The sequence below is a fragment of the Littorina saxatilis genome, linkage group LG4 (genome assembly GCF_037325665.1).
Source record: "Littorina saxatilis isolate snail1 linkage group LG4, US_GU_Lsax_2.0, whole genome shotgun sequence".
NCBI lineage: Eukaryota > Metazoa > Mollusca > Gastropoda > Littorinimorpha > Littorinidae > Littorina > Littorina saxatilis.
Window position 1 is genome coordinate 33762607 of NC_090248.1, and position 18614 is coordinate 33781220.

General features: G+C 42.3%; 1 protein-coding gene across 1 annotated transcript in view; it reads left to right on the top strand.

Moving 5' to 3' along the window:
* LOC138964567 (uncharacterized) overlaps positions 1-12944 on the top strand; it is a 17761-nt gene extending 4817 nt beyond the window's left edge. Inside the window, exons 4-5 of the mRNA XM_070336561.1 lie at positions 10579-10722; positions 11115-12944. Coding sequence (XP_070192662.1) covers positions 10579-10722; positions 11115-11200 — 230 coding nt within the window. The 3' untranslated portion in view covers positions 11201-12944. The remainder of the gene's footprint in view (positions 1-10578; positions 10723-11114) is intronic.
* The last annotated feature ends 5670 nt before the right edge of the window (positions 12945-18614 follow it).

Genomic DNA, 18614 nt, shown 5'->3' on the forward strand with positions numbered 1-18614 from the left:
TTTTGTGAGTGATGTGCGCTGAAACACTGCAAGAGATCTCACAGTTTTCTGAGTTCTGGTACTTTCAAGGTCAGCTTTGTTTATGGCTGTTCCACCTACCTCAGTCGGTAAGATTGTAACATTCTTTTCTACTACTTCTCTGTTAAAGCTGGGTGGGAAAAGTTAGTTTTTTATTCATTGCACAGCTTAATCTTTCTGATGCAATTACTTTCCTTTTATATGTGATAAGGTGGAGTGGAAGGGGAAGGCCAGGAAGTATTCACATGAGACGCCGAGACAGAGGTTGATCTAACATGTCTTTATTAAAATACACCAGAAGGCAGTGTCTGCAGACACATGAAAAAGAAAGGAAAACAACATAAGAACATGACACAATGAAGCGCAAAGGAAATGTTCATAACGATAACAAATACTCAGCAGTTAAACTGAACTAAAAAAGGAAGGGGAAGAAAGGAGAGACAAACCTAATTTCCTAAACAAACGATCACGGATATCGAAGCGTGACAGTGAACATTGTTAGCGGGTAAGTAGCGTTAAGCGGGGCTCACACACAGGCGGAGCAAGCGGAGCAGGCTGCTCCGATCCTGCTCCGCTCTCCACCTGCCCTCTCACACACAAGCTCCGGTTCCGGAGCAGGCTGCTCCGATCCTGCTCCGGTAGGGGATTCCCCTATGATATGACGTAGTTTCTCCACTCGCGCAGTCTGATGGGAAATATTTTTACACGTGGATAAGAAGTGGCGGGAAAAAAACACCGTGATGTTTACCAAAGGAGACAAAAGTCTTGTCTTTTATCGCAATTACTGAACATATTTCTAAATGGACTCTGTATAAGTCAGTGTGTGTGCGTGTGTGCCAGTGCGTTTTAGAGCTTTTCAGACACAAACTATGTGAGTGTGGGGGTCGGGTGAAGAGAGAGGTGGACTAACAACTGTTGGGACATGTTTTAAGTTTTGGTTCTTTTTTGTTTTATCGAGTTATATCCGAAGCTTCAAAGATGTTGAATGTGTATAGTTACACTAGCTTCCATGGAATCCATTCTTTTTTTTTTAGATCTACTACTAACAATCTCTCTTGCAGACGGTTAGACTGTTGCTTTATGTTACGCGCAATATGGCTTTGATTTAGATTTAGTTTTTTTCATTTTGTGTGTGGTTTGATTTAGCTTCACTCTACTGACTCAGAAGAAATGTTTTAAACATGATTAACAAAATATTACTTTATGGATGTTTGCAAATAGAAACGTACGTGTGTCAACAGCGCAACAAGTTTCTAAAGAGGACGATATAGAACGCTCATGGCCGGACCGTATCAGGTTGGGGGGGCCCCCAATTGTGTTAGGGGTTCATTAGTTGAGGGCGCTAGGGAGGTCTGGACGTTTTGAAATGTAGATGAGAATATGTGGAATCTAGCTGGCGCGTTCTCCGAATATTTGTCATGATTTATTGATTTTTATTTTATTTTCACCCTTGGAGGAGATACATGTTCAGTCCGGGTGGGGTGACAGGAACCCCCCCTGGATCCGTCCTTGACGCTAGACAAAAAAGTATCTGTGCTGTAGCTTTTTTTATGTTTTATCTCACCCTCATTTTTGAATGTTGTTTGCACACACACACACACACACACACACACACACACACACACACACACACACACACACACACACACACACAACACACACACTTTTGATCCCATTCCATGTATTGTGAAGACTTTATTCAGGGTTTTAGCTAGTACTTAAACATCCAATTTCAAAGCACAAGTCTGAGATGAGAATAGATATGCATAAATGTGTAAAATAATGGTGATTTGTGATCAAAACACTTCACAGGGAAGCTTGTTTATATGTCTTATGTATGTGTCTTCCATCGCCCTGGCAACATCAGAACTCCACACCAGCCTGCAAAAGTATAAACATAAAGGGTGACACAAATGAAACAAATGCAGCCCATAAAAATGCTTAATACTTCTTGACCTGTTGACCTAGTTAGTTAATATTTGGCGATTATTAACTATATCTTATGCATGACAAAGGTCAACACAGTGGCGAGTTCACAGGTCAAATGGAGGGGTAATTTGGAACACTTTTGAGTTTTGATCTAGCTGTAATCTTCTTTTTTCATCACATTTTCAACCAAAAACAAGAAGGGCAAAGCCCATACGACTCACATGCTTGACCTTGACCTTTACATGACCTTGACCTTCAGGGTCAAGGTCAAATAACTAAACCTAGCAATGACATCATACACTAAGAACTGCTTTACACATTTTTCCTACCAAAATACATGTGACCTTGACCCAAGGTCATCCAAGGTCATGCAACACAAAGCTGTTAATTCAAGACATAGGAAGTACAATGGTGCTTATTGGCCCTTTCTACCATGAGATATGGTCACTTTTAGTGGTTCACTACCTTATTTTGGTCACATTTCATAAGGGTCAAAGTGACCTTGACCTTGATCATATGTGACCAAATGTGTCTCATGATGAAAGCATAACATGTGCCCCACATAATTTTTAAGTTTGAAACAGTTATCTTCCATAGTTCAGGGTCAAGGTCACTTCAAAATATGTATACAATCCAACTTTGAAGAGCTCCTGCGACCTTGACCTTGAAGCAAGGTAAACCAAACTGGTATCAAAAGATGGGGCTTACTTTGCCCTATATATCATATATAGGTGAGGAATTCAATCTCAAAAACTTCAGAGAAAATGGGAACAAGAAGGGCAAAGCCCATACGACTCACATGCTTTACACATTTTTCCTACCAAAATACATGTGACCTTGACCCAAGGTCAAGGTCATCCAAGGTCATGCAACACAAAGCTGTTAATTCAAGACATAGGAAGTACAATGGTGCTTATTGGCTCTTTCTACCATGAGATATGGTCACTTTTAGTGGTTCACTACCTTATTTTGGTCACATTTCATAAGGGTCAAAGTGACCTTGACCTTGATCATATGTGACCAAATGTGTCTCATGATGAAAGCATAACATGTGCCCCACATAATTTTTAAGTTTGAAACAGTTATCTTCAATAGTTCAGGGTCAAGGTCACTTCAAAATATGTATACAATCCAACTTTGAAGAGCTCCTGTGACCTTGACCTTGAAGCAAGGTAAACCAAACTGGTATCAAAAGATGGGGCTTACTTTGCCCTATATATCATATATAGGTGAGGTATTCAATCTCAAAAACTTCAGAGAAAATGGGAAAAATGTGAAAAATAGCTGTTTTTTAGGCAACATTTATGGCCCCTGCGACCTTGACCTTGAAGCAAGGTCAAGATGCTATGTATGTTTTTGGGGGCCTTGTCATCATACACCATCTTGCCAAATTTGGTACTGATAGACTGAATAGTGTCCAAGAAATATCCAACGTTAAAGTTTTCCGGACGGACGTCCGGACGGACGTCCGGACGGACGGACGGACGGACGGACGGACGGACGGACGGACGGACGTCCGGACGGACGGACGGACGGACGACTCGGGTGAGTACATAGACTCACTTTTGCTACGCATGTGAGTCAAAAATGGGAAAAATACCTGTTTTTTAGACAACATTTATGGCCCCTGCGACCTTGACCTTGAAGCAAGGTCAAGATGCTATGTATATTTTTTGGGGCCTTGTCATCATACACCATCTTGCCAAATTTGGTACTGATAGACTGAATAGTGTCCAAGAAATATCCAACGTTAAAGTTTTCCGGCCGGCCGGCCGGCCGGCCGGCCGGCCGGCCGGCCGGACGGACGGACGGACGGACGGACGGACGGACGGACGGACGGACGGACGGACGGACGGACGGACGGACGGACGGACGGACGGACGGACGGACGGACGGACGGACGACTCGGGTGAGTACATAGACTCACTTTTGCTTCGCATGTGAGTCAAAAAGGACTAAAACATTACGTCTCCAATGAGTTAACAAGATCGTAAGATTTTGTTGATCTTGTCCGAGTGGATTTTGTGTACATACAAGTGTTATCTGATAGTTACCTTATTGCTTCATGTGTCATTAACGGTGTAACTGGTTGTCTGAGGGATGCATTGACTAAGATCTCATATATGCTAGATGTCGAAAAACTACTCAAATTACCTGCCCTCGAAAGGGTGGTAACCAAGCTAAAAAAAAGACGCCATAGGAAATTAAGTAGCGTGGAAGGATGGGAGGGTATAAACTATGAGAATTGGGTAAGTATATTAATTATACGAAAATTTATTATTGAAATTTTCATTTGAATTACATAGTTTATACCCTCCAAAACTAACACTCTTAAATTCTTTAATGCTTAAATCGGGTTAATTAGTGTACGGCTCCATATAAAACCCGAAACGGTTGAGTCTATCCCCGAATTCGGATCCTTTTTGGAAAGAGCCCAAAAGACAGACCATTTCACCTACAACATTGTAACTTTTGGTATTGGTCATACCTAAGCTGAAATTAATGTACAGCAAATACAGTGCAAAATGCCGTTAACGGTCTTGCAGGCAACTCAGTTAGCTATCCTGCCTATGCAACTGACTCACGAAGTCTCGCACACAGATAAACAAATGAGGGAAGGGGCCTGTGTCGTCTTCAACCAATAAACACACACACACACACACACACACACACACACACACGCGCGCGCACTAAAGATGAATATTGCATATGCATAATGCAAAAGAAGACAACTTAATCTGATAATCTATAGATGTAGTGACTGGTGCAATATTTAACGAATTTAAAAGGACGACTCTGAAATGTATCATGTGAACCAACTTCTCAATAAACAAAATGAAGACCAGTTTAAAAAGTTACCTGGAATGTTTTTGGTCCCATCACATCTCTGATGTACACTCCATAGACGCACTGTAGTAATAAAAAAAAAACTGTTTAAGGAGAAAAAAGATTATGCAGGGAGGAAGAACAGTAAGAACAACAGAATCAGCAGCAACATTCACTAATCTTACTCCACATAACACATAACACTGAATCTCAGTGAAGAGTTAGTGATCCAAATATTTTAATTAAACAGAGAGACACAGAGAGATTGAGAAGGAGACAACAGCTATGTGCATGTGCGTGTGTGTTTGTGTGTGTGTGTGTGTGAGGGGAAATTTAGTCATTGAAAACTAAACACTTTCTACTCTTCAATATCAACAGTCATAGACATAAGATTAAGAGCCACTGGGAAAGTTGGACATGAACATGTATATGTTGCAGGTGAGGAGGGGGGGGGGGGGGGCTGGAGGGTCTTTGTTGTTTGTAGATTATAACTTTGCACAAATTCCTGTTTTGTAACACTGTAATGTATAAGTAGAAATGACTGTGGAATAACTTTCTTCTGTTATATCAGTATGATTATTTGCAAAGTTACCCGGATCATTGTGGCATCCTCTTAATCCTATCACGTCTGAGACTTTAGTAGACGTGCCTGCAGAGGAAAGGGATGGGGGAAGGGGGTGGAGGGTGGGCATAGAGAGTGCCGGGGTAATATGAAGGAGGGAGGGGAGAACCATTGGTAAATAAAACTCTTATAATATCAACAGTTCTGAAACTATTTGAGCACGAGTTTCCCATTACCACACAAAGGTGCAGATAGCAACAGATGTTACACCGAGAGTGGGGGGGGGGGGACTTTTAGAGGGTTAGTTGTTGGACTGTAGTATCTGAATAGCAGTGCTATGGGGTGAGGGTGGTGCTGGGGCGGAGTATGTATCGTATGTAACTTGAATTGGATATTAATAAGCATGATCACTCAGACTAGAGCTAAAAACGGTGTTAATCTTCACAGACATTACATAATATGAATTCACAAGCATGTACCTTTTGTTTTGCCCTTGAGTTTGGTAGAAGGAAATATTGAGTGTCGAACACAAGTTGCATTGATCACTGACACTGCGTCACCCTGCGGTCAATCTCCTCTGATCTGCAGATTGCACCTGCACAAACCCAAACAATGTTATGATCGCAAAAAGCCTGCATAGCCAATGGATCTAAGAACACAAACACTCGATGGATCTAATTAGAGAGTCTGCAAACGAGTCATTTTACGTTGGAAATTCAATGACAATCTGTCAGTCAATGAAGCAGATAGATCTGTCCCTGCGATTGTTTTTGCAAGCAGATACATGTTTGAACTTCACTTATCCCCTTATCATTCAACAAATTGATATCTTGCATGATGAATTTTGTGCCGAGGAGCTGAACAAACAATCAAAATCAAGCAAGTGGTACATTCAGAAGACAAACTTCAGTCGCAAAAAACAAACTGACGAGAAAGAACCTAGCTTAATTACTGCTGTATTGATTTCGGCCAAACCAACGCATTTGCATACCGAAGTCATTCCTCCTTTGATTCCAATCATTGTGCATGATCTTAATGCAAAAATATATACGAAAACGAACTGATCGAAATGAGTAACATTGCACCTGCATTGACTGTACTGCAAAAGCGAAGGTCGTCTGCGACTGGAGATTTCGAAGTTGAACAGCAGCGTTTCTTCACACTCAGCTGTTGGCTTCCTCGGAAAAGTGAAAAGCGTGACTTGAAATCTAGCGGAAACCACATTCTATCTTTCCGTTTCGGTATTCTTGTGTAAAATCCATGAAAAAGTTCTTTCGAAAAAGGCGGCCGTCGTTATTTGGGATGCCACCTAGTGTCACACTACTATTTCCGGAGAAAGTGATGAGTGCGCTGATTGGCTGCACCGCTGCACCGGAGCCAAAAAATAGAAACGTGTCCTATTCCTTGCTCCGCACCGCACACACAACTTTCTCCACTCCTGCAACGGAAGTAGCGTCATCTCTCCGCCTGGTGCAGCATACTCCACCCTTGCTCCGCTTGCTCCGCCTGTGTGTGAGCCCCGCTTTAGGGGCAAAACAACGAAACAGACGCTATGACGTCACTATACTGCCGATCAAAATGGCTAACACATAGTACTTGCACACCAATGCATCAATCACACGCTCATAACACATCATAGGCCTGATCAAACCTAGCAAATTACAATAATACAAACAAGAACCAAACTCTACTTACAGTTCACTCTTCAATGCAGAATTAAACAAACGAAGTTATGGCGGGGCCGTTCAACAAATCGCCGGTCTCAAATCACTTAACACACACACAGACCGCCCAGGGTCTTGTCACCTTCGCGTCACGGGTCAGACTGCCCGCCTCACGCTATCGGGGGCCGAATGCGCGCGCACAATACGAATGAACCAATCAGCATGTAAACATTCAACCAACCACGACACATGCATCCTAAGCACAAGTACAACAAAGACATACAGTGATACACACATGGTCGCCTCACGGGGAATAAACGGGACAGGGATTGGCAGAGAAAAGCTAAGACAGTGGCCGTGAAATCTCCACACGGCTACATCCCCCCAACTCTTTAACAAACTGCGGCCTCGCAGATTGAACGCCCCAGGACGAGCTGAACGTGACATTACAACGCAATACAAACGTAGAAGGAACAAAACATCGACGAGTAACCAAAATTAGCATTGAACAATAAAAGTTGACATGCAAGTCACACAAACCATTTAAGCAAAATCAACCAAACCACATGAGCCAATGACTATAGATGCTAATATAAAACTCCAGTCTTGATTCAGATATAACAGTAGGAGAGAACTTTGATTGCTTCTCGGTGCACCAACTGTTTCTTTCTGTCTTAACACAAGTGTAGAAAGGTCATGGTCAGATCACCAGCTTAGGGAAGAAAGTTCTCCGGAGTGGACGCGGGGGTAGCCTAACGGGAGCGGGGGAACAGGGGAAAGGATTACACTTGGACTCACAAGGCTGCTCAGCGTCTGCTAGCTTCACAGGGGGTGGAACTGTCTCCTGACTTTGAGTTCCAGCAGACACAAGATCCGTCTGGCTGGCCTGCTCTCGTAGAACTTGTCGGATGACTGCTAGCCTATGACCTACACAGTATGGCTCACTAGGCTGTCGCCATGACAACGGCTGCTTGCATACTGGACGCTTCGCTGGGCACCTGCTCTGGAGATGCCCGCTGCGGCCACAAATCCAGCAGCGTGGTTTCGAAGATGGTAGTAACTTCCCTGAGGCAACTTTGGGAACGGCAGGCACACGATGATTCATTTCGACTGACAGCTGTGTGGATTTCGCCGCCAGTGCACTGACTTCTACATGCATTTCGTTCAAAGCAGAACTTTCCTCTGCAGCAGCTTGCTTCACTAACTCAAAGTCCTCTCCCATCCATCTGAGAGCTTCCGCTCGCACTACAGCAAAAGATGCACCCTCACGCTTTCTAGCAAACTCCCTCAGATCCCGTCTCAACTCAGGCAAACAAAGTCCATTGATAAAATGACCTCGGAGGGTAATATCCTTAAGGGTATCAGGTTCCACAGCGTTAACCTTCATCTGGGTAGCCTGCAATGCGTGGGCATAGTCAAGAACGCTTTCCTCTTGACTCTGGTTGCGCTCATAGAACGCTGACATCTGTGCAACCACGCAGGTGTGATCTCCAAAAGTGTCTTGCAAGATGTTCAATACAAAGTTGGCAGTGGCGGTCTCCTGTGGGGGATGCAGATTTACCTCCCTCCTGGCTGGCCCAGCAAGTGACTGGATCAGCCATTCAGCAGTTTCGCCGCCCAGTGCCCCCAGGTTGAAGTGGGCAATGATGCGACGAGCCTCCGTAACGAAGTCGTCCAGTGAACAGCCATCTTCGCCGCTAGTGAAGAGGGGAAGCCTGGGAGGGGGAAACATTTGCCACTGGGGTCTAGGAGCCACGTCGACCGCCATCTTTGATACGCCGAGTACCTCCTACACTGCCTTCTGATGTTAATTATGGCGTCTATACTTCCTGAACCCTGCTCGCAGCGCCATTTGTGATAAGGTGGAGTGGAAGGGTAGTAGTAGACACGAGAAGCCGAAGTCCAAGCGTCTTGTTTCAACTTTTTATTCAAGAAAACAATGCAAGGAAACGTAGAGGCCGAAGGCGAAACCCGTAGACAGCAAAGCAAGTGTAGTGTCGTGTTCAGCTGCTAGGAGCGAATGCATACTCATGCCGGTGTCCGGCCTATACTTATAGCCCCGGCGCGGACTGCACAGAAAGCACCGTCCGCCGAGAATAAAAATCGCCTGAATACGGCCAGAAACACGGAATCTGTGTTTCTTACACTTGCTTTACCCTACGTTATTTAAACAAATACATAACCAATCATAACAAACAATACATCAAATTAAAGCTACGACCTTTAGCTTTCTATTGCAATAGATCACATTTCGTAAAAACTTATATTTATTTAGTAGGATGCAAAAACAATGGTCCTAGTGAAGGCACTGAACCAACTTCAGTGCGGAAAATTACAAAACTCTCTAAACTGGAATAATGGACAAACTCATAAATCATACAGATAAAAAGAAGAACCCTAGACAAACATCATGATATGCGTTACTTGGGGGAAAATTATACATTGACTTAGTACGAAGCGGTAAAGTCCGAAAGTAAATGGAATCGGCTAAATTCCTGCGCGAGTACCTGTCTGCATAAATTAGCAATCTTTGCAGAGGAACCAAGCATCACTCATTACAACCAAATTCTTATAAACAAACTAAAATCATATGCAACATAGGTACGGGATATGTAATAGTGATACAAAAATGACAAAACAATGATTGAAAAGACAAAGATGAGTTTGTGAGAATCAATTTCTCTCAACGATACATGAAAACCGGTCAAGGTCAGAGTGACGCTTTGGTCAGTTCGAAGCATTATCGTAAATAACACAATAATATGCAGCCATCCAGCCTAATCAGTGACTTCTATGCAAACCTAAATATAATTAGGACCGTATCAAAGATAAAAGGGACTTTGAAAGATAGAAGTTAGGTAGATATATAAAGAAAGGTATTTTATTAGAATTTGCGCCGGCAATGGTGCGCGCGCAGCATCGTATCGTCTGCTATGGGGTGTGTGATCCCGTTTGTACTGTACACAAGGCTGTTTCGCTATGCGATGATTAGAGTGTTTAGGGTAGCGAAGTGCACTTTGCTACATATACATTTGTGATTTTTAAAAAAAAGGGAGATAATTATTTGTTTCCTTCAGGTGAGATTTTTTTCTTCAAAATTAAAATTGATAAACTACTTCCTGCACGATATCAAATTCCCTGGGAACTTCCTGGGCGATATCAATTGATATACAGTTCCTAGTTGACCAATGACAACAGCTGTTTTTGTCATGTGATCAGTAAAAATGCGATAAAAAATTAATTGTTTCACAGACACCTGTATCAATATGCAGAATTCATTCCAAAAAGTCCCATCTTGTACAGACAGCAGCCAGGCAGTTAATTTATGGTATGTGTTAAAGCGAAGGGATAATCTTAATCCACATAGAAGTCTGACCATACCTGAGACGGTGAGCCGACTTGTTTACATGGTCAAGACTGTGCCAGTAAATGTACTCACAGGTAAGTGATCTACTTCTAGTTTAATGCACTTCTGATGTACTATCATACTCTTCGTAATACATCAGCTTTTTTAAGAAAGAACAATGCATGTCAATGTATGCAGTAAACTTATGCTTTTAGATAAAACTCGTGTTGCAGGTGTGAACGCGGGTTTTTGGGGCGGTGCGTGCGGAGCTGGTTTCAGCTGTGATTCTCCCACCCTGGAATGCCGTTTACCCAATTCTGACGTCTGCGTGTGTCAGGGAACACAAGTCGTTGATCTGTCCACGGGACATTGCAAAGGTACGTGTGTGTGTGTGTGTGTGTGTGTGTGTGTGTGTGTGTGTGTGTGTGTGTGTGTGTGTGTGTGTGTGTGTGTTTCTTTCTGTCTACCTGTGTGCATCTGCCCGTCTGTCTGTTTGTCTGTCTACCTTGCCTGTCTGTCTGTCTTTCAGTTTGTCAGTCTGTCCTTCTGCGTGAATGCGTGTCTGTGTGGGCGTGTATACGTACGCTATACACATTTCAGTGCCATCCATCTTCAATTAGTTTACATTATAAGTGAGAATAATGTTTCAGAGCTGCAAAATCAAATATACTGTTTAAACAATGTTCAGAACAATGGAATACCCGTTACCTGTTTTCTTCAACAAAGATACTATTACAGCAATCATAATTTGTTTTTGTTTCAATTGCAGTGAAAGGCGAAGGAAGCAGTGCGGTCGTCTCGAAAACCTTGTTTATACTGTCGGCCATATTGTGTCTTTTCAACACAAAGGCATAGTTTCATAATCCGGCTGGAACGAAGCTCTTGAACAAAACCAACAAGACAATGTAAATGTCATTCCAATCGACGATGACGCCCAAAAACGTTTGAAATAATGTGCTACAAATAAAGTCAGTAACTGCGTAGTATACGTGCTGTTAAGAAGTTTCCTATGATGTTATCAACGCAGCATAAAACATCACGCAGAAGCACACAACAGCATAACTCTTGTGAGACGAAAGAAACACTTTATTTTGCAATGTGTTTTCAAATCTAAGCATATTATTTTGAAAAACGCCTCAAGATTCACTTCTTCTGAACGTGAACGCGCAACTTAAAAACGCAAGCACGCACGCACACAAATACGCACAAATAAAAACACGTGACGCACAGGCACTCACATTTGAAAACATAATTATACGTATTTAATTATTTTGTCTTTCGTTTTAATGACTGCTGCTATGATGTACATTCGTTTCACTCTGGCGAAAAACATCAAACAAAAAGAGACCAGACACCACAGCTCGATCGTTTTAATGATATTTGTATTGCTTTCTATATACTAACACAGAAAACCTTCTTCGCTGTTAAAACTTAATTTCTGTAAAATGCAAAAAATCAAAGGCAAAGAAGGAAAAGATTAAGCAAAGATGTCTGATAATGGTTTACGGTGCTCACTTTTACAACAAAAGGTGTCTCAAGGAATTGAAGTCAAATGGCGGATACATGACAAATCTTCAAAATCGATGGGTGTCTAAATATCGCTGGGCTTCCTGCTGTCGATGTAAGCCTTGACGTTGGCGTTGCTCTCAACGGTCTTCTGGAGTTTCTGGATCTCTGGGTACTTGTCCAGGATCCCAGGGACACGCTTGACCAGTCAGTGTCTCTGCGAGGTCGTACACTGTCAGGTCCCCCAACGTAAGCTGAAAAAGACAATTAAACAACGTTAAAAATACATTTCCGGCAAGGCAAAGTCTGTAAAACAAAATGAAAAAACCCTATTTCCTACCATCCCCACAGTTTGTTTAATAAAGCCTCATCAAAGTGCACCTTGGCAGGGCGGGGATATAGCTCAGTTGGTAGCGCGCTGGATTTGTATTCAGTTAGCCGCTGTCAGCGTGAGTTCGATCCCAGGTTCGGCGGAAATTTATTTCACAGAGTCAACTTTGTGTGCAGACTCTCTTCGGTGTCCGAACCTCCCCCCGTGTACACTACATTGGGTGTGCACGTTAAAGATCCCACGATTGACAAAAGGGTCTTTCCTGGCAAAATTGCTTAGGCACAGTTAATAATTGTCTACCTATACCCGTGTGACTTGGAATAATAGGCCGTGAAAGGTAAATATGCGCCGAAATGGCTGCAATCTACTGGCCGTATAAAATTTCATCTCACACGGCATCACTGCAGAGCGCCTAGAACTGTACCCACGGAATATGCGCGATATAAGACTCATTGATTGATTGATTGAAGTCTTGTGAAAGTGGAAGGTCACTGAAGTAAACTGCGCAGTCACTGCCAGTGACACCTAATATAGCGCAGACACGACAAACAGCTATTAATGTGTCTGGACCACTTACAAGCAGATTGAGTCTATAGGTGAAGAAATGTCTCCTTAAAAGCTCAGACAAGCGACAAAACAAAATGATGGCAAGCGGAATCTAAGAAGCGGGTAAGGAGTATGATAGATTAGAATAATGGACAGGACAGGCGTGAAAGTTAATATAACAATAATACGGCACAGGCACCATAATAACGAAACCCGCCACCAAGGGCAGCTGATGCCGATGCACAAGCACCAACAACTCATGACTGAAAAAAATAAACAGAAAATAATGGAGATGATGATGGTCAATGAATGCCTCTCTCCCCTAATTCACACAACGACCCCCGTGTTACGTCCTCCGTGGCAGTAGTGGCCAACAGACGATGTTCGAAAATACCTGTCGGGTTCTTAGGAGTTGCGCAAGAGTTCTTTCTTTCTTTATTTATTTGGTGTTTAACGTCGTTTTCAACCATTCAAGGTTATATCGCGACGGAGGGAAGAGGGGAGATGGGATAGAGCCACTTGTCAATTGTTTCTTGTTCACAAAAGCACGAATCAAAAATTTGCTCCAGGGGCTTGCAACGTAGTACAATATATTACCTTACTGGGAGAATGCAAGTTTCCAGTACAAAAGACTTAACATTTCTTACATACTGCTTGACTAAAATCTTTACAAAAATTGACTATAATCTATACAAGAAACACGTAACAAGGGTAAAAGGAGAAACAGAGTCCGTTAGTCGCCTCTTACGACATGCTGGGGAGCATCGGGTAAATTCTTCCCCCTAACCCGCGGGGGGTGCGCAAGAGTTGCTCACCCTTGGAAATACTGGAGCAAACAAAACAAAAGCGACAGTGAACATGCAAACGACAGACATCCCAGTGAAAATTAGCTCCGATTTTTGTCATCTGCACTGTCCGGTCAATATTACGCTCTTTTCGTTTGAAAGTATGCGCATCGAGCCTTGCTATTTTCAGTGCAGGTGTGATCGCGTTCCTCGGTTCCGTCACAGATCGCCGCCACTTGTGGAGACACGCCGCTCACTGCTGATTGGCCCACAACTCTGATTGTCACGTGGGTTTGTCTGCTTCGGTATTTCAAGAAAAGCAACTCTTCCAAAACCAATAAAACTCAACAGTTCTATTAAGGACACGTTTTGATATCATCCTTCAGTCGACGAGTCTTCGACTGATTCGCAGCAGCTTGCACTGCCACTGTTTCCAGTCATAATAATCAAAGGAAAAAATTAAAAGAAGAAGAAGAAGAAGAAATCGCTTTTGTGTAGCGAAAATCCCCATAAAAGATCCATATCCACACGCGTTACAATTCCAATGCAAAAAACATAAAAACCTCACACAGAAATGCAACTCAGACTATACCATCGACCAAATAGCCTGGACCGCCAACTCGTCACGTGACCCTTCGAGGTTACGACGCTCGACTTTCAGGGGCGCTTAGCGTCCGGTTTAAAAGGCCAGCGATTCGAAGACATTGAAAAGAAAGCACGTTCCAGTTATTTGTGACAATGGGAGGTGACAATGAACTGGATTTTCCAAAACTCCAAACTAAACTTAACAAAACTCATCGAAAAACATGTTCCATATGCACTTTAGCTGAGTTTATTTTAGCATTTTCAGAACTTACCTCGGCAACTTCGTCCATGTTTACAATCAACACCGGATATGACATCCCCCTGATTTCTGAAAGGCCATGTAAGCGTAGGTTCCTAAATGCGAGAGGCCGCTACCTCGTAATAGAGAGAAAGAGCGGAGAGAGAGCTAGTTGGCGGTCCAGGATACATGGTCTATGCACTAACATAGCAGCAAGGCTGAGCACAGTCAACAACAGCACACACTAAACAAAATCCTGTCATGTCGAGACACACGAAACAAGCTCCCGTACCATTCTCCTTTAGCATCTTCTCAAAGTATGACAAGAACTTTGGAAAAGTCTCCTCATCCAATTTCTTATTTTTCTTGGCCTGCAAAAACATGTCAAAATCATTAATATAGCAAGGTACAAATAAAAAAAACAATTACAAAATACACGAAAACAGCTTCCATCCCGCTTTACGTTTACAATTATGCCACTAGTACTGCTAGTACTTTTACTACTGCCACTACTACTACTACTACTTCTTATACTAATTAATTGTATTTCTACAACGCAAGACACTGTATCTACCTAATCAAAATAAAACACATCCAAACAATGTGTGTGTGTGTGTGTGTGTGTGTGTGTGTGTGTGTGTGTGTGTGTGTGTGTGTGTATGTGTGTGTGTGTGTGTGTGTGTGTGTGTGTGTGTCCGGGTGCCCACAATCGAACGCCGATATTAAAAATCAGTTAGGTGGATACTTTGTATCTGACTCGGTGTGAATCAAAGAAGACTCACATAATATCAAGGGAGACCAGCCATATCGAATGTAGTCTGTGTATTTGTCACGTGGTTTGTTTCCCCTGCATGGTGGAACGCCGTGCTGCATGCGAACCTCTCTCTCTCTTTCTCTCTCTCTCTCTCTCTCTCTCTCTGGCAATCAACACACCCCACAGCCCCCCCCACACACACACACACACACCTCACCCCCACCCAACCCCACACCCCCAACCCCGCTTTCCCAGCAGTCTTTCGGCTAGCCCCCTCAGTCCACACACACCCCCCCCCCCCCCCCCTTCTCTCTCCACGGCAACAGTCAAATATGGTGACTAAACAAGAGAGAACGGAGAAGCGTTCTATCTATAGATGCATTTGTGGTTCGTTAAAGGCGCAGTCCTTCCCATATAAACGATTCGGCACATCCTCTTACCAAAAATAAAGATTAACATTAAAAGCAAACAAAACCACTCTGCAAATGAAGCCGGGAGGATGTTGATTTTTGGTATGTGCCTGTGTGGATGGATGGTCTTATCCTTAAAAACTCCAGGGCAGATCTGTGATAGTGGGCAATATTGCTATTTCATATGTTACGTGGATTTCCATTGGTCAATTGGGCAAAACTGAGCTCAGTGCAAAAGAGATATCGACGACATTTCGGTCGATATCAGTTTTGATATCGATGACATCTTTATTGCTTCCCCACTTCAAAAACAAAAACACCTAAATTTAAAAACAATCAAATATATATGAAAATGTAATTGTCCCAGAATTTAGTTGAGCAAGTGACTAAAGACTTTTTGAAAGAAAAGACATTTTGAAATACTGAAAAGTACAAGAAAAGAGTGAACAAAAAGAAATAATAATCAGAGGGAGGGATATGGAACAGCCAAAACTGAGACAAATACTTTTGTAATTTCTTTACAGTAAATACAAAATGTCCAGAGAATTAGCAATATATCTAACATTGACTGACTGTGTGATGATATCTTCTGCTACTGGTCTGTTTCGACAGTGATATCAAAATCTCGACCTCCGGTCTTGATTTTGATATCACTGTCTCAACAGACCATAGCAGAAGATATCATCACACAGTCCGTCAATATTGGGAAGAACTGTTTTCACGAGAACAACTGTACATGTGTCTTTAAATTCATTTGCGGTAAATTGTGGGTGTATCTGCAAGCTAACTATGTATCCGGCCCCAACACAAGTGGAAAGCCACCAAAAATAACATTTTAAATCCTTCATAAAAGAATACAACTGCTTAACGCCAGCTCACCTCATCGCTCAAATAAATAAATTACTGAAAAAATAAACACAGCAATAAATTAAAAATAAATTAAAATAAAAACATAATATTGTGACATTTCACACATGTCATTTTTGCATCTCTACAAACCTTTGTGGTTTGCTGTTTAAAGCAAGAATGTAGCGGAGTTTGTGTGAATGAAAAGTGTTATTGTCAGATACCCGAGCAAACTACGGTGTCAACCAACGCTGGCCGTGTGCCGAAGCTTGTATATATATATATATATACCGAGAGGCATAAATTCCGCAAACGGAACTTTAAAAAATCACAAAAAATCAACTCAGTGGTGAATGTTTTCAATGTTTGAATATTTTATTTATTGGCCATTTTGGTGTTTATAAACCTTCGCTTAATTGATTTTGAATAGAACATCATGAAATGACAATTTTTTTAAAAAAGTGACTGAGTCCAAGCGCAATGATTTCGGAAAACGTTCAGTGTTCATCAAGTTCAATGCTTTGGCCAGCTTTAAGCATCCCAATCGCTTGCTGTCTCTCTCCTTCATCAAGTCGTGGCATGATTGCGATATCTGGATACAGCCAAACAGCCAGTTGCATTTTATAGGGCCATACACTATCTTTTTTACGTTATTGTCTCCCGTTCAGCCCATTGTCTTTATTAGCACAGTGAGCTGTGGCTGGATCAGCAATACTGCAAAGCGCACGCTGACAGCGTGAAACATTTGCTCCAACACTCAAGATGTCAACTACAAATTACAGGTTCAATCTGAAAAAAAAAAAAAATATGGGTAGCGCCGTATGTATGGCAGCTCGCTTTCCCCGGGGAGAAAGCGCAGCCCGAATTTACATGAGGGTAACCTCACTGGACTGTAAATCTTATCCAATCCAATCCATTTTCGTTTGAGAGCAAAATCGTTCAATGCACTATTTGCAGAATTTATGCCTTTCAGTATATAAGGGTATGAGTATCCTCCCACTTGGATCCATACCAAAAATCAACTGCCTAGCTGTTTTCTATGCAGGGCGGTGGTTTTACTTTAATGGACGAATTTCACAGATCGATACGGGTGTAACACGAGAAAATTACTCCCACGAGATTTTTTACTCCGGAGTAAACATTTTGTACGAAAAAGTTACTCCCTTTACGAAAAAAGCACTCCCCCATTGCACGAGAAAATTACTCCCCACGACAGGTGAGTTCCGAGTAAACATTTCGTACACAAATGTTACTTCCCTGACGAATAAATAACCAATAAATTACTTCACCCCAACACGAGCAATTTAACTTCCCATGCCAGGTGTACGAAATGTTTACTCCTTTGTCCCCTTGTTAGTCTTGGTGGTGGAAGGGGTGGAAGGAGGGTAGCGCGACATTCGTGTGCGCGAGATCACTTATTGGCATCCCATTTTTGCGTACGAGATTTTGACTGGAAGTAAACAAAATGGGGAGTAAAAATTTCGTGGAGGGAGTAATTTTTTCGTGCCTTGGGGAGTTCTTTTCTCGTACGAAAAGTGTACTCGGAGTAAGAATTTCGTACGAAATATTTGCTCCGGAGTAAATTTTTCGTGGAGTAAAACTTTCGTGTTACACCGGTGTCAATTACAAAATTAATTATGCAAACAAAAGGTCCCTATTTGCCCGGTTATAAACCAGTTTGCTGATGTTTGGCATATGCCCAAGTTCAGGGAAGTTCTTTTCCAGTGCGAAAGCTTGGCAAGAATTGAGATTATGAACCGAACTCTCGCGAAGGAATGTGCCTTCCAACAATGAGGATAGTAACGATTTAAAGCTTGGAGCCAACGAGTCTGTGAACCTGTTACCGACACTTGCACGTACCGCATTCTCTGGCTACAAAGCTGGTCATAGCCTTGCTCTCTCCATAAGCTTTTCCCTTGTAGATCAGATGATAAGGAAACACTCCACACGGAGACTCTGCAACAGTAACATAGAAAGATAAGTTTTATTACGCTTTCAACAGAGCTTCCAATTGGCGAAGAATTACGTACAATAAGAATTTTAAAGTTCATCGGACCAACGATATTCTACTAACCTACATACTACGCTCTTTAATGGGACGACATTGTGAAACAGCAAAGCTGGATATCTCAGATGAAACATAAACATACAGAGAGAGAAATAGAGTAAGAGAGAGAGAGAGAGAGAGAGAGAGAGACAGACAGACAGACAGACAGACAGACAGACAGACAGACAGACAGACAAACAGACAGACAAAAATGTACAGAC